Consider the following 27,214-nt stretch of genomic DNA (forward strand, 5'->3'; position numbering starts at 1 on the left):
TAACTCAGTAACTCCATTTTATACTGATATACAGAAAATAATCACATAGAATGCATTTATATCACATATAATTATTGTAATTCATTACATTTGTAGTTTAGTACAGTCAAAATTCAATTCATATTCTTTTCTGAATCTACTTCTACCAGTCAGTCAAAAATTATTTGTTGAATCTCTGCTATATTGATCTGGTACCTTTAATTATCAGTAATCTTTTATCTTGTCTGTTTCCTACTTGTTAGAAGTCTGCCGTTTTATATGGTTCCCAAGAGATTAGCTATAGTTTTTTATTTTGTTTTTGTTTTTTATAATCTAACACTTTTCTAAACTCATTTCTCTTGAAGCAGTTGAATTCATATGAATTTGAAGTCTTTAGTGCATTTCTCTTCTCCCTTCAGGCCCCTATACCCACTATCACATTCTAACTAACTTTATCTAATTTTTTGTTAGTCTGATTAGTAGAATGAATATTTAAGTTATCATCCCACTTTAGAGCTAGAGATTTTAAATGACTTTACGTCTACATATACTATTATGTATACTCTAAGTTAGATTTCTTTGTGTAACTCTTTATTAAAACATTTGAAGAAATAGATATAAAAACAAAATAAGCATTTCTGAAAATATATAACATCATGATACTGCATAAGAACAAAATAATAATAATAATAATGAATTGGATAGATAGGTTAACCAAAAGTAAAACTACAAGTATATTCACAATAAGGAAATAATATGGCTATAAAGAGGCATATGGTTAAGAAATGTGTTTATGAGCATATATTTATAAACCAAAGTATTTGAAGCCAGGTTAAAATCTCATCAAACATTTCATTTCCTAGTGAAAGGTTTTTAAAAACACAGAAATCATTGTTTCACTCAATACTTGGTTGAATTTTATCTTGAAATTTGAAAGCTGAGAAATAATGGTATTATACATTAACACCAAGAATAAATATTTAACAGAAACTCATTCTTTGTTATTAGATTGTATTGCTAAGTTCAGAAGAAAATAATGTGTCTTAAGATATATTCTTTTTGTTGTCTGTGATTTATGAAAATCTACCACTATTGAAGTAATAACCACTTCTGTTTTTCCCCCTCAAGTTAACAGTCTTAAAAGGGAACTTCATTAATATTAATAATCAAGTTTGTGACTGATATATACAGTGAAAAAGAGGAAGGGCAAATGTTACATTACAATGAGTAATAACTACATTATCTTGTTAAAATATTGGTCTCACTTTTTTTTTCCTCTGTACCCACATCTTTTTATTTATACTCTAAACTACAGATTTTGGGGTATAATTTTTTTAATTGTCTAACTACATTTCATAATATATAAACTGTGATTCAGATTATTTTAAGTTTAGGATTATATGTGTTACACAGATATGTTATTATCTCTTTATAATATATTTATAGTAGCCTAGTAAGCCCTTTTATTTTAGAAGGGACCATGGAAGATAATTAGCATATAAAGTTTCACCTTAGTGTAGCTTTAACCACTGATGTCATATGAATATTTTAGTTACTTTTCTTGAGCAGATTTTCCAAAAATACTAGGAGAGTCATCATGAATCAATTTTGTCACAGCCAAGTGATTCCAAAGTGATCTTTACTGAGTTTTCTTGGATCCTTGAAACTGGAACTTTTGGGATTGATGAGGTTTGTCAGGAAGACAGAAAAGATGGTGTCACTTCAGATCTGATATTCCTGGGTCTGGACTTAAAGATTATCTGTTGAAGATTGATTCTTCCCCATGTCCTCTCCAAATTCAGATCTCACTTCTCCAGAGGTTTAGAAGGCCCTATTTCACCACTGCCACACAGAAAAAGACAAAACTCTCAAGAAAAATAATATTACAAGTTGACTGCTTTACAAGATACAACATAATTCTTAGGTCAGAATATTCATGGCTTTTGGCACCAGGCCAGCACAGCATTACTACAACAAAGAATGGGAACGAAAGCATAGTTCCTGGGACTTAAATTTATTTAATTTCTTCCTTAATGTAACTCATCATACCCTTCAAATATAAGGTGTTCTTATTACTAATATAATTCTTGAGCTTTAAGGCCACTTTTTTTCTTGCATGATTCAAGCTAGAATGGGTAGGACACATGCCATATGAAAAGATGGGAGGTCAGCCAGGTAGAGGAAAGTAGGGAGGAAGGAAGCAGTTAGGAAGTGTCTTCCTTCAAATCAAATAATTTTACATACAATGTACTTTAACTTTTTTTTAGGTTTACTTATTTAAATAATCTCTACACCCAAGGTGGGGCTCGAACTCACGAGCCCAAGATCAATGAGCACCACATGCTCTACCAACTGAATCAGCCAGGTGCCCCGCAATGTACTTCAACTTGTTAATGGTAAATCTCTGGTTGAAAGATAGATCCAACAAATTTAAAAGTTCATGTTCTTTTTACTGAGTGCCTCCACCCATCAAGCTAACATTGTTTTCTTCAAATATTAAATGTTGTACACTCTGCAAATGAAAATAAAGTATATACATACACACACCGGGGAGTTTTCCTTCCAGTTCCTAAGTTCATAACTCTCCTAAACTGCCCCAGTGATTCTGGGTAGAATTATATTTTTTGCAACAATGCTTTGCCCTAGTTTTTTTTTTTTTTTTAACAAAGTGATTGTCTTTTAAAATATTTTATCCCACATCAGGGAATGCACAAGTGTTTGAAAGAAAAGATGACTTTCATAATCTGGACAGAATTATATTTCTGTCATCTAAAAATGAGCTCGGCTGATTCTGACTGGTATAAGCAATTGGTTTTTTTTTTTTTTTTTAAAGATTTTATTCATTTATTCATGAGAGACAGAGAGAGAGAGAGACAGAGAGAGAGAGAGGCAGAGGGAGAAGCAGGCTCCCAAGGAGCAGGGAGCCCGATGCAGGACCCGATCCCAGGACCCCGGGACCACGACCCGAGCTGAAGGCAGACGCTTAACCATCTGAGCCACCCAGGCGCCCAGCAATTGGTTTAAGTATAATAAAAACAACATAGTAACTTTCAAAATAAAGCTTAATTGGGGGCTTCGTAGGCTGTCTACCTGACTGTATTCCTTTCTCAGATAGGTAAGTACAGAGGGTTATGCAAATTTTCTCACATAAAATTGTTAATATTCCTAATTCTGAAATGAAATGTCTTTTACATATTTGTCATCCCCCTGGCCCTAGAGTTTCCTGTGCCTTCTTATTGAAATGGTGATTTGTATATTGATACATTCAATTCAGAGCCAAGTACTGGATTGTAATCTTCACACTATCTTTTCTGCAAATGAGTAAGATAATGAGAAATTATAATGGCTTCTGCCCCCCAGTGATCTGTGGTACATTTTGATAGGAAGGATGAACAATTCTGTCACTACCAATGGACCTCAATGATTTGGTTCTCCTAAGTAAAAGGAAATAAATAGGACTTAAGCTTCTTAACGCTAAAGTCAACTAAGCATATGAATATAAACATGTAAGTGGTATTAAATTAGTTCAAAATTAGCATGAGTTCACAAGCTATTATTGTCATTTAGTTAATATTCATATTTACTAATACAGACACAAAAGTCCTTGCATTTTAAATCCTTGCATCTTTGCCTTTTGTCAGCAGATAAATTTATAAGTAGCTAAATTTCATCTGGTTTTAGTAGGAGACTCTACCCATGTTACCAAGTAATATGTCCTTGAGTTTGATAGAGGCAATGAAAGTGGGCCACCTAAGTGATTATATAGACATCATCTATGGAGTCTTCATTACCTTATTTTTCTCTTTTCACTTAAAAAATAACATTTGGCAGATGGTAGAAAGACCATTAAAGTAGTAAATTTAATATAGCAGTAGTAAAACCTATTGCATAGGTTTTAGAAATCAGGCAATAGATGCATAAAGTTAAAATCAGATTAGATTGGGAGGGGGATTGTTTCACTTAAAGCATTAAATGTTCATGTTCTTAAAGTTTGCTGCTAGGTTAGGGTGCATAAACAGTTGTTTCCTGTAATTATCTTTCATTTCTTTTATGAGTAAGACTGTCTTTATAAGTTAACACTAAATATTTTTGGTAATTGAATTATAAATAGCTAGAATAATAACCTTTGTTTTTAGACAAGCTTAGACTATAAACTTTAATCAATCACAATATGGCAGTTAGGGATTTTGTTTTGTTTTTTTTACCCAAAGAAATGAAAATTTTCTTATCCACATCATCTATTAAGACAAAAAGAGGAAACTGGTTATTCTGGGGTCCTGGTTTTTCTTGGGAATATTTTCAAATGATTTGAATTATTGAACTCATCAGTTTCATAACCAATAAAATGGTGATTGGTTGGAGATTAAAACATAAAGGTCAGGAATAGGGAAAACAAAAGAGAAAAAAGTCACAGAGGTAGAAATATAGAAGTTGAATTCAAATTAATTTTTTTTGAGCACTTAACAATGGGCCCTCCAAAATGGCTGATAATACCACTAAAGGTTTTAGTTTAAATAAAGGAAAATTAAACCATGTCAATATTTAGTATTTCTAAAACATCATTCTGAGTGACCCATTCAAATAGAAAGTTTTGTTTCCAACTGATATATTTTCACATTATCCAACATGTTCATTAGGTACCCACTACCTTACCAGGCACAGCAGACCACAGATGATGAACATGGAGCACAGAGTTTCATAGGAGCTTGATCACATGTGTTCCTAGGCTGAAAAGGCCCTTCTTTGTACCTCTTGGGAGGTGAGGTATGTGGCTTAGTGCTTAAGTACAGGCATGCGGAAATCAAAGAGGTGTAGGTTCAAACTCCAGCTCTAGTGTTTAATTTCTGTGATCTTAGGAAAAATACTCCAGTCTCTCTGAACCTCAGTGCCCCATCTGGAAAATTAGAATAATACTTACCTCATACAGCTGTGAGATTTAATTAACATTGTGTATTGTAAAGCACTTAGCAGAGCCTAAAGAACACTACCTAAATGGATGCCAGGCTTACTCAGTGAGAGCTCTAGGATGGACAGATCACAGGCGTCCAAATCTGGGCAGCAGCTTCAGGCTCTTAACACCCAAAAGAACCCTACTTGCTTCAGTTCACTGGCATGCACTCTGTCACCCTGTGCACTACACCTCAAGTATCAAGGAGATGGGGGGGACCTTTCCCAAGGATATGTCCTCACGAGCTTTTTGGCACCCTGGAATCTTAGGCGTTGTTAAGGTTAGGGTGCCTGTACAACACTGGCATTTATCACCATTCTAGAAGCATTTGTTACAGAGGAGGTGGGGCTGGTGAGGAAAGATGAGGAACTGATCAAGTAGATTAATGGCAGAAAAAAAAAGAATTTTAACTCATAAAACCCATTAAAAATTAAGAAATACACCAAATTCCTTTATTTTCAATGTGTACATACACATTCAGGTTTTTTCTTATGATTGATACTAGTTTACCTTTTTGTTAACGATGGCAAGTTTTGTTTAACTGTTAAGTTGGTTCTTTGGGGGGGGATTTTCCAGGGATCTATTAAATATGTAAGTTCCTTAACTAGGGGTGTAGAGGAACAAGTATCGTTTAACCAGGGAGAAAGCTGCCAACCACCACCAATCTCTCTTCCCCGTTTTTTAGAATATAAAAGTTGGTATATCATCTCAAGTATTTAGGCACATCCTTGGCATGTTCACAGAAATTGTTTTATTAGGCATTTTATAGCTGTAATTATTTTAATGTATCAATATTATTTTAACCTATCAAATTACTTAAATCTCTACTCTCACCTAGACAATTCCAAATGTTTTTTATTCAACTTTTACATTTTTTTTTTTTTTGTTCTCAACTACGGTACTTAAATATGATTTTTCATGTCAGTCTATTGTTTTTCCTTTTAACTGATGCTCTGACTGCCCTAGCCAAGTCTCTCCTTATTTTCTTTTAGTTTTATAACTAGCCCCTGAGATACTTAACGTACTTTCTTCTAAGTTTTGTCCATATTCAAACTTCATACATTAAATATTAGCTGTGTATCATTTTATGCATGAGTCATTTCTCTGAATATTTTTACTTTAAAAATATGGGAGAGATTAAGACAAATTTCTGAGTCCTACTCCACTGCTGCCCTGTTGTGCTTTATTAATCTGAGATTTTTAGTCCTGTTACTAAAGAATTATAACCTCTGAGTTGCACTGTAACTAGTGACAAGCTTGTTAAGGCTCTGACTCCATCTCTCCAGGATTTCTTGCTGGAGAACCAACAGGCCCTTTAAGCAAGATTCTGTAAGACATAAGCTTCCTCATCTATCTGTCTAGATTTTCCTTTCATTTTTTGGATTTGGAGGCTAATTTCATAAATTGAGAAGGCAGCTTCCACAATGTTGATTCATTGCCTTCCCAGCATTGAGGGCAAGAAGCAATAGCAAGGAGGTACAGCTCTGTAACCCCAGCAGAGGAAGAAAGTCGGAGGAAACTGGGTTGGAGAGGTGTCAGACATTTTTCATTCCCCTTAAGAGGCAAGAAGCCTTTAAATGTACTCTCTGCCTTCTTAAGGAAAATCTGTACAAGACACTTACTTCTGAAGCCTGTGCTGCCCTATAGCTAGTTCCAAAACATGACACAAGGTGTCCTGTGTAATATGAAACTGGGAGGAGACAGCATGGTGAGGTGGTGCTTTGTGAAACCATAAACATCTCAGTTTGTTAGATCATGTTCAATGTTTATATATTTGCTTGCTAATTGTTGGCTGTTAGTACTGTCAAAACACTAAATTATCCCTCCCCCCTTTTCCTAATGGAATATATAATCCTTTTTACAGCATGGTAGTATTTAGAAAAAACCCTATTCTTTAATGGTGGGAAGACACTGCAATAGATTTTCATGAGGGTTATGGAAAAAAGTGATCCCCCTAAAAATTATGTCTACCTAAGATACTATATAAATAGTTTAGAAATTTGGAATGAGTTTATCTTCTCTCTTTAGACAAGCCTCTGATGGTCTCTGGGTTTGTTACAGAACTTTTAGCAGGTTCCTATCAGTAATGTATACACCATATTTCATTTAAGGTTGCATTTCAGATTGAATTCCTTGATAAACTACTGTGTCCAAGGCTAAGATGAATCACTTTTCCTGCTATGTGGCTTTTTTTTTTTTTTAAAGATTTTTAATTTATTTGACAGACACAGCGAGAGAGGGAACACAAGCAAGGGGAGTGGGAGAGGGAGAAACAGGCTTCCTGCCGAGCAGGGAGCCCAACGTGGGGCTCGATCCCAGGACCCTGGGATCATGACCTGAGCCTAAGGTAGACCCTTAATGACTGAGCCACCCAGGCGCCCCTGCTATGTGGCTTTTTTAAAAAACTCCTTACTTCTCGTTTATCTTTTAGTGTATTTCACCCATCTCCATTTCCCATTATTTTGTTCTCATACCATATGCCTCCTGTACTGTTCCTATTCTTACTTAACACCACAGTGTATCCCCACAAATCTCTGAGCTCACACTGTGCTCTATTACTTCTCTTACAACTAGATCTGTGTTAGTCAGTATGTCTCTCAATTCTCTTGGCAATGTATTCTTTTATGCAAATTGTATAGAAAAATATGACTTGCATATCTTAAAAATCCAATGTAAACAAAAAGAGCAATGTGAAGTTACTGTTCATAATTACAAAATTATACTTTAAATACAGATGTTATTTAAAATCCCTTTCATTATGAGAAGGGTATTACAATGCAAGTAATTCACATTAAAAGGCATTCTACTCAATAGATGTGTTTATTGGTGGGGTCAGTTTTGCCAGTGTTTTAATTCACATGTAATTCATATAGACCCTGTGTCAGCAACACCTAACAATACTACTTTAACTAAAAAGTGATAAACTATTTCCACTTATATGCTCTGTGATTATATTATAGTGCTCAAATCTTGTAGTCCTTTACAGAAAAAAAAAAAATAGTAAGAGCATGGTGATAAAACTGCAATTTGCCACAACACATTTTCTCCAAATCTTAGTATAAAACACAAGACATTTTTTTCCACACTCTACTTTTATAGAACAACCAGATTTGTAATTGATTTCTTTATTTTATTTGATTTATCAATATACATGGCAGCTTTCTCAAATCTCAAAGTTCCAAAAGTATGTAATTTTAAAGGTGAAAAATCATTTTCCTTTAGATGTCATATTCCTAGAGAGCTATTAAAGTCTATTTATAAACAAAAATAATTGATAAACTAACACACTGTAGAAATCAGAATATCTTAAATTACTTTAAGTGAATACAAGATATGTCTTTTTAATTAACTATCATAGTTAAATTTCCTATCATAAAACAAAATGACTTGTCCCCACTAATTTCTCAACTGGGGTAAAGTCATTGGGTTTTACACTTAATATAAGTTTTAAATGTGATTATTAAATGATAATATTTTATCAATTATAGGAAATATTCATTTATAGGAATTTCCTTAGGTCCATCAATGTTTTTAGGCCAAGTTTGAGCCCATGTCAACCTTCAAGTTTAGAGTCAATGCACCTAACCTGCCTAATAAGCATGTCAATTTAAGAATATGAATTTCATTGATAAGAAGGGGGAATAAACAGTGGCTAAATCTCTGTTAAACTTACAAAAAAAAAAGCTAAAAGTTGATGAGATAGTTTCAAAGAACTAATTACTTAAAAAAAGTTTTTTAAATAAACATGAATGGCCAATGACGTTGGATTTAAAATTTCACAGGATAACCTTAAAAAAAAACCCACATAGAAATAGTAAAGTCATCACCTTATGATAAAAAAAAACTAAAGTTTAATAGTCATTGAAGAGGTAACAACCACTTGTAGTCTACATTGAAAAGTAATTTTAATCATAGCTAAAACAAACTAAAATCAAAGAATTCTATTAAGAAATAACAAAAATGATAAACATTTAATAACACCTAAAATGTAGATACTTAAGATCCTAAACAAAAATATTAAAGGTAAAAGGGCCTTGAAATTTTTTTCCCAACAATTCATCTTATAAGATCAATTTCTAAATAGCTCATATCCTTTGCTTTGGTGTTTTGTCTGCTATCAACTAAACATTAGTACAGTAGAAAATCACTTATGTTCTTTTCAAATGCTTGGCATTATAATGTGATCTCATATCTTTCCTCAAATTAAACTTTGCTCCACATATTCCACATGTATACAGATGAACATCCATGTGCTGTTCCAACTGTTCATTATTTGGGAATATCTGAAAGCAGACCTGGCATATAGTCTCACCAGCAGATAAATGAGAAATCATATGCCGTACATGGTCATGTTTTCTGAAGTTTCCTTGATCACAAATGGAACAGACATACCTGGCCATGCCTTTGTGCATATCATTGTGCAGTCGCAACTGACGTTCTCTTAAAAACTGCTTTCCACATGTCTGACAAACAAACTGTTTTTCCTTAGTATGAACAGTATAGTGTTCTCTTAAGTGACACCGCTGATAAAATCCTTTGCCACAGAGATTACAAAAATGCTTTCGTCTGTGATCTCTTTCATTTTCTTCCATGATGGCACTCTTAAACACGTCCTGGTCTAGGCAGCTAGACATATGTTCAACCACTAGATTTTCAGTTTCAAAACGCTGGCCACAATTAGGACATCGAAAAGGACAGGCAGAATGTTTGAATAACTGCTTTTTTTGGATACTGTTTATCGGGAAATGATTGTCCCTAAAATCATCCAACATTTCCACAAACATATCTCTTATTTCTGACTGCTCGTCAGGATTCTCTTCCATGTCCATCTTCTCCTCCGTATTTCCTAACCCGTTCATTGTCAGATCCTGGGGTTCCCCACATCTTTGAGCATGTTCCTGAAGCTGCCTCCCCTTAACGAGGATCTGTCCACATTTCCCACATGCACAGATATTTTCGATGTGTTTGGCTAAGTAATGAGATGACAGGTCCTCTTCTGTTATTGTGAGTCCGCAGAGCTCACAGGATGCATTTTCGGGATCCTCCTGTACTGGACTGCTGTTGTTAGGGGGCCTTATATTTTCTAAACCACCCCTTTCATCAGCATTTATCGACATCCGAGGTTTTAGAGTTTTCCTACCACTTTTCTTAATACTGATATCTTCTTCAACATAGTATCTGTAAAATGGCTCTTCAGGTTCATCTTCTAATTCGTCGTTGTCAGTGGACTCATTACAGTCTTTATCAGTCACTTTAATAATGTTAAAGTCTTTCAGTTCATCTGTGGGAACATCTTCTGGCTCCATCTTGATAATGATTCTTTTCCTCTCAGCAGCTCTGCTTTTTTCCTCGTTGGCTAGTTCAGACTCCACTGTGCTACTTTTTCGGCTTCCGGTGGTTGAAGTCGAATCATCAGCAGTTTGGCTGGTGTCTCCTCTGTATTTGTCTGTCTGTGTGGAAAATGCTTTGGAAGATTCCTTTTCACCAAATTCGGCTTTGATAGTACCATCTTTTCCATCTCTAATATCCACTATTCTGTGATAGGATCTTGTGTTTTGGTACGAATGTCTGTTAGTACAGGTTAGTACATGCTCATCTAACAATTTTTCACAGCTAAAGCCAAATCCACAACTATCACAGGTAAAACTCCGTCCAAAGCGCCGTGACACGCGTTCTTTTGGAGCTGATAATTTGGACACAGAACTTTTTTTACATACATCAAATAGTGGTTCAGGAAAATTGCCTAACTGTAAAGACTCTTCATCAGGCTCTCTATTGTGTGGTGTATTTACTGTTGAACTTGGCTCTGCACACCACTTGTTGGCTTCACTGCCATTTCTAGCCACTGTGTCTTCATACATTCTTACTCCAAATATCATTTTGCTGTTCTGTTTGCTGGAGGCAGAAGATGAACACTTTGAACTAGAACAGTCTGCATCCTGAATGTCTTCTAAGCAGTCAGGAACGTTGTACAGCTGCAGGTAGTTCATCGCCACCTTAAACTGCTCAAAACTGGAGGGTGCAGTCATAATCTTTCCTAAGTACATAAACTGCAAAATGAGATCAAAACACTCGGCACTGATTTTCATGTTGCTGAGATTCAGTTGTGCGGTGCTGTGCTGATGGTTCATGAAAAACATTCTAAAGTAGGAGCTACAGGCAGCCAGAACCGCTTTGTGCGCTTGAAAGTAAATGTCGTCGATGGCAATGCAACAGTCACAGAGAAAACCCCACTCCCTTTGGTTGTTCAGCTGCTGGAGGACGTAGCTGCTGTGGCTGGGCTTTGCCATCTTCTATTATTTAGAGACCTATGTGAAACAAAAGCATTAAAGTCAGACAAGATATCTTTAGAAAAGCACTTGAAAAGAAGAATCACTTTGATCATACATTGGGATGGGCGTGATTTTGCCATCACAATAAAGGTATAAGTAGCTCTCCATTCTAATGTAGCAAAACTCAGTAATATACACCTGAATCATTTTTCAGATGTGAAGATGAAGATAACCCAGCCATTTACTCAAGCTTCTCAGTTTGATTTTAAGAAAACACAAGCTAAGGTATCCAAAGTAAAAACCATCATTTTGGTTTCATCACACCTCTATGGGGGAAAATGTATGCTAAATGTGAAAGGAAAAAGTTTAAAAGTACCTGAAGGATACAAACAGTGAAAGTAAGTAAAATAGCAACTTAAAGTACATAACTAAATTGCAGAGTATTAAAAACTTCTCACAAAATTGATACTAAGGAACTATTGCTCATTTTTTAAGTGTGATGAGTGTATTTTGGTTGTTAAAAGAGTCCCTATCTTTTATATATACATACTGACATATTTATAGATGAAATGATAGAATCTAAAATACACTAGAGGGGCGCCTGGGTGGCTCAGTCATTGAGTATCTGCCTTCGGCTCAGGTCATGATCCCCAGGGTCCTGGGATCGAGCCCCACATTGGGCTCCCTGCTCAGCTGGAAGCCTGCTTCACCCTCTCCCACTCCCCCTGCTTGTGTTCCCCCTCTCACTGTGTCTCTGTCAAATAAATAAATAAAATCTTTAAAAAAAAAAGATTAGGGCGCCTGGGTGGCTCAGATGGTTAAGCGTCTGCCTTCAGCTCAGGTCATGATCCCAAGGTCCTGGGATCGAGTCCCGCATCAGGCTCCCTGCTCCTTGGGAACCTGCTTCTCCCTCTGCCTCTCTCTCTCTCTCTCTCATGAATAAAAAATAAAATCTTAAAAAAAAAAAGATTAAAATACACTAGAAAATAATCCAGTGAGGTGGGTGTGGGGGCTATAGATGATAGAAGATTGGCCATATGTTGATAACTACTGAGGCTGGGAGAATAGGTATAATTCTATTTTTGTACGTTTGAAAATTTCCATAGAAAAAATTCTATTTAAAATGCTTATTAGATTATATGGAAATGGCCACAAGCAAATAGGTTTGATCAATGCCTTTTTTCTTGATTATTAGAGAAGCAGTCATTCTATAGAGTCAGAATATGTCTTATATTGCTGGGCATGCACTTTAGGGTATAACAAGGCAGTGGATCCATTAGGGAAGGAGGTGTCTATCCTTAAATGGTAAATTTTTCTTCATTTTTTAATTGTTAAAAAAAGTATACAAAGTAACGTGCAAAAAATTCAAATATATAAGTAAATAGAATAAAAACACACCTTAGGTCACATACCTCTTCCCAGAGGTAACGTCTCCAAACACCCTGGATTGTGTATCTTCAGATCTGTTTATATGTATCCATACAGAGTCAACAGATATTGAGTACCTGTTATGTGCCCAAGTACATAGTTTTTGCTCTTGCTGTGTGTTTTTTTTTAACCTAAATGGTATCATCCTTTTTTTTTTTTTTTAAGATTTTATTCATTTATTTAACAGAGAGAGAGCACAAGCAGGGGGGAGCTACAGGCAGAGGGAGAAGGAGGCTCCCCGCAGAGCAGGGAGCCCGACCCGACCTGGGGCTTGATCACAGGACTCTGGGATCATGACCTGAGCTGAAGGCAGATGCTTAACCAACTGAGCCATCCAGGCACCCCCTAAATGGTATCATTCTATATATACCTTTCTGCAACTAGTTTTCTTCACTGAACATATGGTAGACACTATAAATATTATTAATGTAGTGAGTTGACTTTGGGTAAAGAGGGAGAGGAAAACATTAAAAGCATTAGAAGCCCTATCCGTAATATTATAAAACTAAAATAAGATCCAATTTTAGCCTCAATTTATTTTATTTTATTTTTAACTTTTTTAAAGATTTTATTTATTTGACAGAGAGAGACACAGCGAGAGAGGGAACACAAGCAGGGGGAGTGGGAGAGGGAGAAGCAGGCTTCCCACTGAGCAGGGAGCCTGATGTGGGGCTAGATCCCAGGACCCTGGGACCAGACCTGAGCCGAAGGCAGACGCTTAACAACTGAGCCACCCAGGCACCCCTTAGCCTCAATTTTTAATCTGTATACATAAAACTTCAGAATCTATCTTCTACCTAAAACAAATTCCTACACAATCTGAGCATAAAAAGAACATTTAACAAGCTGTTCAGAGAAATCAAATGTTCACTCTTCAGTCTCCAAACCCTTGAACCCCTGCAGTGGTAGTTAAGAGGTATCTACAGCTTATTTCCACTTGCTTTTTATCTGTTCATCACAGATCACATGTGGATTACATATCCCTTTTCCCCACTACCTGAAGACCTATCCTACCTCCTTCTTCCTGTTCTTCCTGTTCTTCCTGCCTAATGACGAGAGTTGCACAGCCAGGGATGTGCCTCTAGAAAGGAAGGTGGCCTATAATGAGACCTACTGCCTTCTTAAAATTGCAACCATTGTACTATTTTTGTAAGCCAGGTCAAGCATGTCAAATAGGTACAATCTTTCAACCTTTTCAACCTTCTGTAAATCAGATGTCTGTACCCAATGAGGAAGCATGCTCAGTATGTACCTAATACAAAAAGCAATGTATGTACAAAGATACTCATTAATATGTTATTTATAATTTGAAATGCCTGGTAATAAGGGAGCTGTAAGTGAACCAAGGTAAATCCACCTTTACCAAGGTAAATCCACTACCTAAACTTCACTGTCCAATGGGCTTTAAAAAGTATATAAAACAAATCCAAACAACAACAAAACCATACTCAAAGGGTGGAAAAAAAAAATGAAAACACACACACACAAATGCTGACCCCAAGCCCATTTTATATAAGATGAGAGTTCTAGGTCTATAGTCATTTTGTGGGATTCAGAGAGAACTTTAATAAGTAATAAAGAGAAAGAGGCAGAAGGATAGATGTTATCTCAAAAAAAATTTTTAGTAATAAAGAGTTGTTAAAAAATGAAACAAACTCTTTTGGAGGACAATGGATGCCCTGCATGGAAGAGGAATGAAATGTCACCGAGGACAGTATAATACAAGGAAAAGAACACAGGCTTTGGATCCGAGAGACCCGAGTTCCAATCTGGCTTTGCCACCTTATTTATCTTCACTGACCCCAAGTTTCCTGAACTGTCAAAGTGGGGATAATAATAACATATCAAACATGTGGATTCATAGAAGCAATGTGTAAAATGTATAGTTCTTGACATGTGATAATTAATGGAAGTAAGACTGGCAGTTGCTTATTCAAGCATCAGGAGCTAAGTTTGGCTAGATAACCTTAAAATTTCCTTCTAAACATGAGTCCAGTAGAAGAAAGCCAGCAGTTAATCTGTAAAGACTTTCAGGTTTTAAATCTCCTGTGCTTAAAATAATGACATAAAGAGCTTAAGAGTTCCAAGAACTCTTCTAATCTAATGGAAAGCAGTTTTATGGCCAGCCACCAGACCTGGTGCAACGACACACAACCCCAATATGACAGGTACCGCTACAGCTGTGGCCACAATTCAATTAAGTCGGTAAAAATAAATTCTGTGTTAACATAAGCAAAACACAAAAACAAGAGCACCAACGGCATTTTAACGCACATCTGTTAATGCAACAAATATGCACGGAGTGCTCTGGGTGCCAGACACTATATATAAAGTACCAGGAATTGACATTAGCACCAGTATTCTGTGATCTCGAGGACCCATCGCTGAGGAGAATCCTGACTTTTTCTACCTCAGTGACTTCATTCAACATGTATTCAGTGAAGTACCTCCTCTGCGGAAGAAGGCTTCATGCTCTGGTGGAAAGAACGAAGAAGGGCTCTGGGTCAGAAAGGCGTGGGTGTGAGTCCCACTGTCTTCAGATGTCTCTCTATATCCCTACCTTCCCCTCAGAGCTTGACGCTGAACAAAATCCATGCGAACACTACAGCTTCTAGGCTGACCTCATTATGCAAACCTCCATGTTCCAGTAAAAAGGACTTTAAAAGGCAGAGTAACTTCTCATAGCAGTCCTACACATAGTAGTACCAACAACTCTGTTCTTGTTACACCTCCCTCAGAAAAGCCTGGAGAAGGCCTACTGACAACACAACACAAAACAAACCCCAAAAAAACAGAAAAAGAAAGAAAGAAAAGAAGGGCAAGGAACCAGGGGTAAGGGGTCTAAATTCCTGTGAGACTTTTAGCTTATCTCTTGGGAATAATTTTTGCATTAAAATTTAAAAAATTCATTCACTTAATTAAAAACAATTTCACTCAAATTCCAAAGGCAGTTTTCTCCTTTCAATTTTTGGATATTCTTAATAATCCTACCAAAAAAACCCTAACTTTATCTTATAGTAAAGCTTGCAAACGTTTTAAATAAAAGGATTGCTTTTATTTTAGCTGTTCTTATTTTAATTCCAGTAAAGTTAATATACAAGTGTTATACTAGTTTCGGGCGTGATTCAACACCTCCATACAACGCCTGGGGCTCATCACAAGTGCGCTCCTCAATCCCCATCCCCTACTTCACCCACCCTCAACCCCCACCTCCCCTCTGGGAACCATCGGTTTGTTCTCTAGAGTTGAGAGTCTGTCTCTTGGTTTGCCTCTCTCTTTTTTTCTCCTTTGCTCATTTGTTTTGTATCTTAAATTCCACATATGAATAAAATCATCTGGTATTTGTCTTTCTCGGATTTATTTCAATTAGCATCATACTCTCTAGCTCCATCCATGTTATTGCAAATGGCAAGATTTCATTCTTTTTTAGGGTTGAATAATATTCCCTTGTGTATATATACCACATCCTCTTTATCCGTTTATCAATTGATGGACACTTGGGCTGCTTCCGTATCTTGGCTATTGTATGTAATGCTGCTCTAATCGCAGAGGTGCATATTTCCCTTTGAATTAGTGTTTTTGGGGTGCCTGGGTGGCTCAGTTGGTTACGCGACTGCCTTCAGCTCAGGTCATGATCCTGGAGTCCCGGGATCGAGTTCCGCGTCGGGCTCCCTGCTCAGCAGGGAGTCTGCTTCTCCCTCTGACCCTACCCCCGCTCGTGCACACTCTCTCTCAAATAAAAATCTTAAAAAAAAAAAACTAGTGTTTTTGCATTCTTTGAGTAAACACCCAGAAGTGCAATTGAGGGGTCGTAGGGTAGTTCTATTTTTAACTTTTTGAGGACCCTCCATGCTGTTTCCCCCAGTGGCTGCACCAGGTTGCATCCCCACCAACAGCGCATGAGGGTTTAGCTGTTCCTGTCTTTGTAACTGAAATCTGTGATTGCTTTTGTGTTACTAGCTGTATCATTGGTGAAACAAGTTTATTACAGCTAGAAGTCAAGGACTGCGGGAGAGTAGGACTTCCAATGATCCGAAGCCAAGGGTTCTAAGGCCAGAAGGATATCTGTATGCAGGCAGTTCTCCCAGAAGAGAAAGGAGTTAGGTGATGCAAAACATTTTACACTGATTTTTTAAATTTTTAGTTTGAAAGTTTCATCTCATTCAAAAACAGCCGCCAAGCGCATTCAGCATATTAATTTAGATACCCACAGATTTTTTAGTTCAGAGAGATCTAATCTGCTCCAACATTCTTATTTCATAGAAGGGCAAAGATCTAAGACTGTTTAACAGTGTATCAAGGGGATAGTTAACTGTGGTAAAGTAGGTAGTAGGATTACAGGACAGACTCCTGACCACCCAGGTGGGTACTAACCACCTGGGACTATGTAAATGTGCCCTTCTGCAAAGAACACTTAGCAAAGACTGGGCAGGAGTCCTTAATATAGGGTTTACTGGCCGGATGCTCTTGCATAAGCACCTACCTACATCTGAACTCTACCTACAATGCTGTTTTATCTGTATAGGTGCATCCAGTCTTACTCAATAGACGTGTTCCCTAAGTTACACCATGTAAGCTATTTCAGTAAATTTCTCACTGACAGAGTATCAGAAATACGTTTCCTTCATCACCATAAATCTCTTAAATTGGAAAAAACAGCTTTGCTGAAAGTTTCTTTTGTCTCTGCCTTAGTCAAATGATAATTGAAGGGCCTATAAATGAGCATATGAACTGAATGAAGAAATAACTTAGAGATACAATTTTGGAGTGACTCCTTCTGTAAAGCAAATAATCTCCTTTTAATGTGTGCCAAAGACCAAGGAGGCTCCCCTGGGGACAATTTGCATAGCCTCAGTGAGAATCTGCAGCAGAGCCTAGCATTAGACTCTTGATTCAGTGCCCCAATCTCTGAACTACTAACAATTACCTCTGGATCTCAAAGATCATTTAGATATATACATTCATTTTCTCATACCTATTTCTGTGTCTTATATGATTGGATATATGTATATAGATTTAATTTGAGGGTTATAGACTATCCTTTTTAAGGGCCCGAGATGATGGGTATTAAGGAGGGCACGTGTTGCATGGAGCACTGGGTGTTATATGCAAACAATGAATCATGGAACACTACATCAAAAACTAATGATGGGGACGCCTGGGTGGCTCAGTTGGTTAAGCGACTGCCTTCGGCTCAGGTCATGATCCTGGAGTCCCACATGGACTCCCTGCTCAGCAGGGAGTCTGCTTCTCCCTCTGACCCTCCCCTCTCTTGTGTTCTCTCTCTCTCTAATAAATAAAAATCTTAAAAAAAAAAAAAAACTAATGATGTACTGTATGGTGACTAACATAAAAAAAAAAAGGCCCGAAGTGAAATGAAAGGATTCTCTTATGTTAATAAATCAGAGTATCAGAATGTGTCGAACACCTACCACATTCCTAACACTGCATAAAGCATTGAAGTAGAGGGTGGAGAAGGATGGTAAACACAGGGCTAATTACATATGAGGGATTAAATTTTGAACCAAGAAACAATTTGAGAATAATTAAGTATTAAATTATACTGAATAAAGTTCAGCAAGAGTTAGAGGGGAAAAAAAGCATGATTGTACTAGAACAGTAGGCTTTAGGAAGGATGTAGGACTTGAGTGAAACCTTAATGAATAAGTAGCATAGAGAAAAATAGAAGGCAAGGGGAAAGGCATTTCAGGTATCTGCATAAGCATGGAGGTAAAGAAATGGGAGAGGGGTACACAGCAGCATAAGCAAAAGCATGAAAATGTAATGGGAGGGAAAGCAGATATGCTTTACTGAACTGGCAGATGGAGGTTATAAAGGTAAATGACAACTGTAATACACCAATAATGGGAATAGCCAATATTTGTTAAGCCTTACTATCAATGGTCAGACTCTAGTCTAAGCAGGTGTGTGTGTGGGGGGGTGCATATACATGCATATATGTATGTGTGTGTGTATATATAATGTGTACTTGTACGCAACGTTATATAACTTCTGTAAGGCCACAGAGGACTTGGTGGGATTAGAACACAAGCAATAGGACTCTTGAGCCTGAGATCATGGCCTCAGTGATTTTGTCACCTATAAAAATAAGGTCACTCTGGCGAAATTATTTCCTAGAATATGATTTTCCAGAGTATACGGTCCAATGTCTAAACTTAATTAAGTTCCTTAGGTTTTCTCCTTGAAATTTCCAGGAAGAACCAGTTTTGTAGATGCTCCTAAAGATAAAAAGTTTTACTTCAAGACACTTAAATGACAGACACAATCAAGGTTAACATTTTTTCACTTTTTAAAACAGGCATTCTGGCTGGTTATTAGACTGTAAATTCAGTACTTAGCACAGGAAGTTCTGAAATTATAATTGGGTTATGTTCCAAAACTTTATTTTTAAGTTAGTTATTTGGAACTTGAAACACATATTCCCATAGAAACAATGCTATAAATGGTGAGTCAGTTCTCTGCTCACACCCTAAAATCTTTTAAAACCCTAATGTAGCTTTATATCAGTCCTAACAGTGCTATAGCATGACTTTTATCATTTGTACTAACAGAGGTATCATACAGCAATGCCTACCTCATTGACCTCCAAAGGTCAAGGGTAAGGATGAGACTTAATGGCCTTTGTGTCCCTTGTACCTAGCACACACTGCCCACATAGTTGGCACTCAACGCATGCTTGTTCAAATGAAGTATTAAAAAGAGCTCAGGAAGCAGGCACCAACAGATTTGGATACCAACTTTACCACTTATTTAGCTATGAGGAAACATCTTTACCTCTTTAAACCCGTGTTTCTCATCTGTAATATAAGGATAATCATAATCCTCACAGAGTTCTCATATCAGAGACAACAATTTCTTGCCTTTTTAGTCAAGCATAATACAATTTTCCTTAAGTATTAATGTCATCATTGCGAACACAGTTTATAGAATTTTATAAAGTGATCAAGTTCAACCCGATGCTTTATAGATGAGAAAACAGAGGCCCTAAGAGGTTCAGAGACATGCTCAAGGTCACTTCCAGTTTTAGTGGCTGACTAAAGGCCCTTGGCTCTTCAATCCTGGTCCCTGAGTACAGAACCAACTGGTTGTCTGCTTTCTCCTCTGCATCGTGTTTTACTGAAATACAGGAGCTATTCAAATTGGCAAGGGTTGTTTGCACCTACACAAAATGGCCTGAGACTGTTGTGCTTTGGGAGTTTGTGGTTTGTTGGCTGGTTAGTATTTTTCTGCCTCCTTGCTTGTCAAGCCAACAGCTATCACTTCTAAAAAGGGTGCTGATCCCCCGCTGCCCACCATTTCAATCTGTTATGGCTTATGAAATTAGACAAAAACTCACTGAAGCTGAATTTACATAATTTTTCTGAGAGGACCTAGGGAAGTATTCTGTAAGATAAGATTTTATTTTTTTAAAAGATTTTATTTATTTGAGAGAGAGAGAATGAGAGATAGCACGAGAGGGAAGAGGGTCAGAGGGAGAAGCAGACTCCCTGCTGAGCAGGGAGCCCGATGTGGGACTCGATCCCAGGACTCCAGGATCATGACCTGAGCCGAAGGCAGTCGCGTAACCAACTGAGCCACCCAGGCGCCCTGTGAGATAAGATTTTAATTCCTGCACTTTGTTTCATCTGTTTTAATTGCTGATAGGCAACGATTTGCTTTAGTCTTGTTTCTGACCAGGGGACTGGATAGCTGAGGTTGCCAACCAAATAACTTCTGAATAAGTGAGTTGTTACTATAGGTAAGCAGTTAGGTCTAGGAAATAAATTTATCCACATAGAAAGCAAAGTGAACATTGTGGCTTCTGGAATATTTCTCTCTCCCTCCAGAAGAAGAAGCAAGGAGCACCTGGGTGGCTCAATTGGTTAAGCATCGGACTCTCGGTTTTACTCAGCTCATGATCTCAAGGTCCTCCTGGGATTGGGCCCTGCATCAGGCTCCAGGCTCATGATTCCACTTCAGAATTCTCTCCCTCTGCCCCTTCCCCCACTCGTGCTCTCACGTGCTCTCAAATAAATAAATAAATCTTAAAGAAAAAAAAAAGTAGAAAAGTATTTAATCCAGGCAGTCTCTACATTTTGATCTGTTCATCTTAAAGAGGCAACATGGCATCTTCTGACCACTAGAGGGCACCATGTGAACAGTAGGCTTCTCTCAGCAAAAAGCAGCTTTACCAGGAAGTCACTTTTTTTTTGCACGTGGCATCGGTATTCTTGGTATTCTCAGGGTTCATTTTGTGGAACTTATATCTATTCCAAAGTGCCTCTGTGACTTCGGGACCCACCTAAATCTGCTCCTCCCCCTTTGTTCTCTGTCTCTGCTGGCACTGCCATGCACCAATCACCCAGGCTACTTGGGAGTCACCTGGGACTTCTCCCTCCCTTAATAGTTAACTATTAAGTCTCACCAATTTTCTAGTATTTCTCAAAACTGCCCCACTATTCCATGCCTGCCTTCCCTGCCCTCCTGAGGCCTCAACATCACTCCTGCATTATTACAACAGGCTCCTTATTCCTCAAATTCCTCCTCCTGATTCCTCAAATCTATCCTTCACCCTCAAACAGTTAATAAAGAACAAAAATCAGACCATATCATTCTGCTTAAACCCCTCTATGGTTCTCTTCACGTATCCTCAGGCTAAAGTACAAACTCCTTAGCAAAGCATACAAAGCCAACAGTGTCCACCCATCTAGTCTTGTGTTTGGCTACTTCTTGCTTCAAACTTCATGTTCAAGTAGCATAAAACTGCTTGCCCTCTCCACTCTGCCCCACCCCAAGAAATACTTAATGTATTTCTTACCTCTATTTTTATTCATTCCCGATTGGCTCTTCTGCCTGAACCTCCCACATATCTAAGAATCAGTTTATCACCTCCTCCAGAAAACCTTCTGTAATACCTCCCTCTCCCACTATTTTAGGTTTTGATATTACTCTTTATCATCTCTTTATCATATCATCTTTATCATCATTTTGCACTTTTACGCTATACTTTAATCATCAGAACAGTAACATAAGGTAGGTGTTAAAGGGCAGACTAACCAGATTGCCTCGGTTCAAATTCTGGCTTTGCCACTTAGTAGGTGTGTGACCTTGAGCAGGTTACATAAGCAATTTGTGCCTCAGTTCTCTCAACTGAGAATGGGTATGATAATCCTTCCTAGTGTTTAGAGTTATCACAAGGCAGTGGCTGTCAAGGAGTAAATGCTAAATAAAAATTGGCTACCACAGTTATCTATGTGTCTGTCCATAGGTCTCCCCACTAGATTATGAGCAACCAGAAGGCAAGGCTGTTAGCTTGTTTCTGTGCAATACAGTAAGTATTCAGTCAATGCTCCTGAAGGAGCAGCTGGTGAGGCAGCTCTAGGACAATGGGAAGTGCTACGCAGGCTCCTTCCCTCAGCAGATATATACATCTTTTTAATTTGTATTGTCTCCAATTTTTCCAATTATAGCCACCTTTTTCTTATTTAATTCCAACCAAAACCCTGAAAATTTCACTCTTATCTAATTAAAAGTCAACAAACTGAAACCAATAAAGTATCATAAAAAAGTGTGTTCATTCTAAGAAGCTTAACTCCATTTTTAAGCCTTAAATCTATTTAAGATTTACGATTCCCCTTCACACCCAGGACCTACCACAGCAAAAGCCTTCATGCTTTCATATATGCTATGCTATTCCCTTTGCTTAGAACCTTTTCGATGTCCAGCTCACTCTCTTTGGGAATTTTTTTTTTTTCCTGATCCCAGGATAATGCAGATGCCCCTCTTCTGTGCTTCCAAAACAGACCCTACCTACAACTATATGATGACAAAAAAATGTTATCATCCAAACTGAATGTTGTCTATCACCACACTCTTGGCAGGGATTATAATTATGTGGCTCCCTTGCTTTGCTGGAAGCTCCTTGAGATCAAGGCATTGTCTTAGTCATCACTGTATCCCCCAGAGCCTTTAACAACTGCTTGGCATTTAGTTGATATTTGATCAATTTTGAAAGAATAAATGTTGAAATAGGTGTTTTATTTTGCTTATCAATTCTTCCTTCCTTGTAATCTCTACAACCTACCAGGGGGCTCGAAGTCACGACCCTGAGATCAAGAGTCACATGCTCCACCGAATGAGCCTGCCAGGCACTCCATTTTTTGCATTATTTCAATCATGGCAACTTTTACATAGTGGTCAAAAATTTACAAAGCAATTTCCCATACATTAAACAACTGATTCTCACAACAACGCTGAGACAGGTATTTTCATTATCCCCATTTTGTGAGTAAGTTTAGTGGCTGATCACTGAAGTGCTCATTTTGTAAGTAGAAGATGGGACTCGAACTCTGGAGTCTTGATTCAGAACCCCGAGTTTCAGCTTTTATAAGCCAGACAACACTCTTCCTGGCAATGACTATTAACTGAAGTGCCGCTTTGGAACGTCCTGAGCCTCCCAGTCACCCACTCTCACAGAGCCCCATATTGCAGGCAGAATGCCCTGCCCCCACCCCATCTCCTCTTCCATCTGCTGACTCCCACGGCCTATCAGAACAAGCCCTTCCCTAATACTAAAAGATGTAAAGTGGAGATGGAACTCTTTAGTTATCTTGAAAAAAGGATTATGTGTATCTCACACAGATAACAAAAGAAAAATCTGGTTGGTGATTTAATTCTTTAATTTTCCAATATTATTTGGAAAATGATTTTAAACTCAAAGCAAGAGTAGTGTAAAAAAAAACAAAAAACCCATGTCCCGAACATCAAATAATGCTGTGATTAAACTTCTATGTACTATTTTGGGGCGTTGTTTTCAGAACATCATCAACCACTTCACACTCATTCTTCTTACTTGCCAGGCTAAGTAATAAATGATTCTGTACTTCGACTAAGATCTCTTGTAGTTACCATACAAGCCACAGTGTAAGTATAGTTGGAAATCTATCTGAAATATGTGCCGTCTCCTCCCATGCCACATCTAAAAACTGCACAGTCATTAATCCCCTTCTTCATTCGAATTTTCTTTCCTTGACGTTTGGCATGCTACCTCTAGATACTGATCAAGGGGAAGCCTTCACACCAGTATCAGCACAGGGATATCAGCACAGGGATATCTTCATGGCAAATATAGCCACTCCTTGCCTCCCAACTATGAAATTATGCAACTCTCTACAAATATGAAGCTTCTGGTTTTTTTTAATGAGTTTGACCAGTATAAATCAACCCATCAGAGGCTGGACATCATCATTAGCCCGAAAAAGTGTGAGAACTAGCCCACCGAGGTAAATACTTCATAAGGACAAACTTAAAATAGCAATCCTGTTATATTTAAACACTCACGTCTGTTACTTGATCATAGAATTTTAAACCAGTCCAATGCAAAACATTCCTTTTCTCCACCTAGTCAATTCTCACCAACCTGAATAGGGAATAGAGAACATAAGGCCATGAATCATCACAGACCATCCTTAGGCAGGGTGAGGCATACACAACAGCACAGTTATGATCAAATGTTGCCTCTTCTTGTTTTAAACAAGGTACTACTAACAGTTATTATCTCTGGGAAGTGGCAATCAGAATGGTTTTCATTTTTGTATTTTATGTACTCTAGTATAGGTTGAATTTTTACAAAGCATGGATTTTATAAGTATTTCCATTTTGAGGAAAAAATAGAATATATATGACTCACTTTTAATTGGTTCACATAAAAGCATATAAGAATAACAATGTCAATATTTCAGGGTAAAATATACTAGCACAAGAAAAAAAATATCAGGAGAAAACATCCTATAGAGACCAAAGTGACCTCTCAAGCAGATGTTTTTCAAATACAACTCAATTTTTTTTGGAAGACAACAGATTACAGCTTAAAAATAAAAATCTACGGAAACTTTTCTGCCTTTATATCCCAAACGGTTGTCTCCCCTTTGGGCCAGAGATTAATAGCAAAGGCTTAGCACTTTCCTGCCTGGAGGAGGAGAGGCCTGAAAGCAGGCACTTTTCTCCTGCACATTAGGGTAGGAAATGGTGCTACAAGGAACACAGAGACACTCTTAAAAAGTTCTATGAACTAATCTTCTCCAGAGCCTGGCAAAAGAGAATAAAGAAACAGTACAAAAATTTAGCACTGTTAATGTGAAATCAAAACACAAGGTCAAAGAGGCTGAGACTGTGCTCATGCCCTGCTAAGGTCCTGGTTAAATATGGTTTCTTTTTTCTCTGACAATGATGCACCAGGGCTCCCCCACTACTCCCCCAAAGTAGGGCATCCCATTAGAATGGGAAGAATAGAAAGGCTTCAGGAAAGGCCACTCAACCTGAGTTATTCTACACTGAAAATTTGGTTGTAATGGAGAAATCTCTTAAAATGAATATAAGATGTTAATTAAAGACTCTACTACAGACTGTCTTTATTGATCTTTGAAAATAGTTTCAGGTCCACTACCTTTCAATTTTCTCTAGGATGAGGAAGCCCCCATCTAGCTCCCAAAGCCATTCAGTTATTATTGAGACTTTATTAGATAGCCAGCAAGTGAATCAAAAATTTTGAGGTTGTGATGGCCAGCCATCATTCAAGCTTCATCTTTTTGTCCCAATTCTCCCCATCATATCCATTTGCACTGACAAAATTTCATAAAATCGAATTTCTTCGTTTCAAAGGAGAAGATAGTGATTGCTTTGAGGTTAACACGAGAACTGCATCCTTCACCATTTCTGCTCCAAAGTGCCTTGAACTTCAAATCATGAAACTGATTCTAAGTCGCCTCAAAAAGCCTGGAACCACTCCTTGGGTTTGAGAAAATCGTTCCTGTAAGTTTTCCTGCCTTGAGACAGTGAAACATACCGTATGGAAATACACTCAGGCCAATGGAGAATCTGCGCGTACCTACCACGTTTAAGCTCGACTGGAGTCGTTATTATTACACACATACAAATGCCCTACTGTCCCCAGAAAACATCAAGGACTTTCATGGACATCTCCCCGACGCTCCCAATTTGGAAAAGGTCATGTCAACCTTTCAGATCATACAGACGCGTTCGTTGCTTAGTTTACCTAGGACTGGGAGGGTGGCTGAGCTCAGACCCAAGCCTACATATTTTAGTGGTAACGACTCCCGATCTACACCCAACACATTTGCCGAACACTAACAGAACTTCTAGCAAGCGCCCACCACTGGACTAGAAAGCACGTTCTTCCCAGGAAACATCTTTTCCACCGAAAATTCCCAAACCCGAAACTCACTACTTTTTACTGAACAAAAAGCGTGTGTGCCGGCAAGAGGGGGGTGAAAAAGAGCGTGGCAAGAATTTGCACGGCTCTTACGCCTCCTCCCTCGGAGCGCGCCCAAGTCTGCGGCCTCGGGCTCCGGGACACTTCCCCTCCCACCCGCCGAGGAGCCGCAGCTGTAAGTTGAGAGAAGCGGGCTCTAGGCACGTCAATCAACCGAGTCCTCCCGCCTCCCGTCTACACCTCCCCACCCCTCCCCCCCCCCCAAAAATAAAGACTGAGAAAGAAAGGTAAAAGAAGGTAACTAATTTGGGAACTAGTCTCCGCGGGGGCTTCGCCTCCGACCCAGGGAGGCCGCACGTCCCGGACCAGGCGCGCCCGCGAACGGCGGGATCGAGCAGGCGGCCCGGCAGCCGCCCGTCGCCGGGTCCTCGCGGCGCGTCCTCCGCGCTCTGGATCCCCGCACGGGTCGGCACCGCTCCGGCCCCGCACTCCGCCAGGCCCGCGGCCCGCGTCCTCCCGCCCGGGCCAAAGTTGCGCAAATAGCCCCACAACTGGCAGATACTCACCGGCCGCAGCAGGAACCGGGGCTGCGGAGGTTTTAGGGAGTTTAAGGCAAATCAGCCACGGGAAAGGCGGGCGGAGGCGAAGGGGCCGCGAGCTGCAGTGGCGGCGGCGCGCGGCGTTCGGGCTGGGCTGCGCGGAGAGGCTCTGGCTCTGCCAGGGACTGTGCTGCAACAAAGGACTTCCGCTGCCGCACAGCCGCGCCTGCCGCACCGCACTGAGCCGGCCCCGCTTACGCGGCGACTCCGGGTCTGCCCACCAGTTCGCTGCGGCGTCCGCCAGCCTTCCCCTCCCTCTCGCCCGCCCACCCACTCCGCCGCTGGCTGCTAGGGGCACCCGCGGTCGCCTGTTTGTTTGCAACAAGTTTCTGCGTCGGGCTCCGGGGAGGCTGGCGCAACCCGCACCGCGGGGGCCGTCGCGGCGGCGGCTTTACCACCCCTCTCGCCCCTCTCCCAAGGGTAGGCTTGGGACCTCCTCCTCCTCCTCCTGTTTGCACAGCTGGATGGGACTGGGCTCCTCCCGACTCCCCAAGGGCAGGATGCTGTTTTCGCCCTCCGTCCAGATGTCAGACCCCTGCCCCGGAGGGCTCAGCAGCTAGGCCTTCCCTCTCGGTTCGTCCCTCGCGTTCTGGGGTCGCCGGCACCCTCGCCCTGTCCCGTGCGCCGCCAGTCGGTCCGGGGTCGCCCATTCCCCGCGCTCCCCCCACTCTGCCTGCCATGGGCCTGTCCGCCTCTGGCCTTGAGTCACTTCCCCCGCCATGCCCCACCCCACCCAGCCCGCCTCCCCTCCCAGGCT

At 39.3% G+C, this 27,214-nt stretch overlaps 1 protein-coding gene across 4 annotated transcripts; it reads right to left on the reverse strand.

The window, feature by feature from the left end:
- ZBTB1 (zinc finger and BTB domain containing 1) lies at positions 1 to 27,155 on the reverse strand. Of its 4 annotated transcripts, none has more exons than XR_015768491.1 (3): positions 26,425 to 27,154; positions 4,633 to 11,235; positions 1 to 1,821 (listed from the first exon to the last, which is right to left on the reverse strand). XR_015768491.1 is itself a non-coding variant. In XM_028115692.2 (3 exons), the coding sequence occupies exons 2-3, from the start codon at positions 11,215 to 11,217 to the stop codon at positions 1,785 to 1,787; spliced, it is 1,935 nt and encodes a 644-aa protein (XP_027971493.1). In that variant the 5' UTR covers positions 11,218 to 11,235; positions 26,425 to 27,155; the 3' UTR covers positions 732 to 1,784. The 4 variants fall into 4 exon arrangements, 3 of the variants coding, with proteins under 3 accessions (XP_027971493.1, XP_027971425.1, XP_027971347.1); XM_028115692.2 differs by having other exon boundaries at positions 732 to 1,821; positions 9,320 to 11,235; positions 26,425 to 27,155; XM_028115624.2 differs by lacking the exon at positions 1 to 1,821 and adding an exon at positions 23,968 to 24,046 and having other exon boundaries at positions 1,830 to 11,235; positions 26,425 to 27,155.
- Between the last annotated feature and the right edge of the window lie 59 nt (positions 27,156 to 27,214).

This window comes from Eumetopias jubatus, unplaced genomic scaffold, assembly GCF_037043125.1.
Source record: "Eumetopias jubatus isolate StellerSeaLion01/CBP00866 unplaced genomic scaffold, mEumJub1_p1.0 scaffold_7, whole genome shotgun sequence".
In the NCBI taxonomy this organism is placed as follows: domain Eukaryota; kingdom Metazoa; phylum Chordata; class Mammalia; order Carnivora; family Otariidae; genus Eumetopias; species Eumetopias jubatus.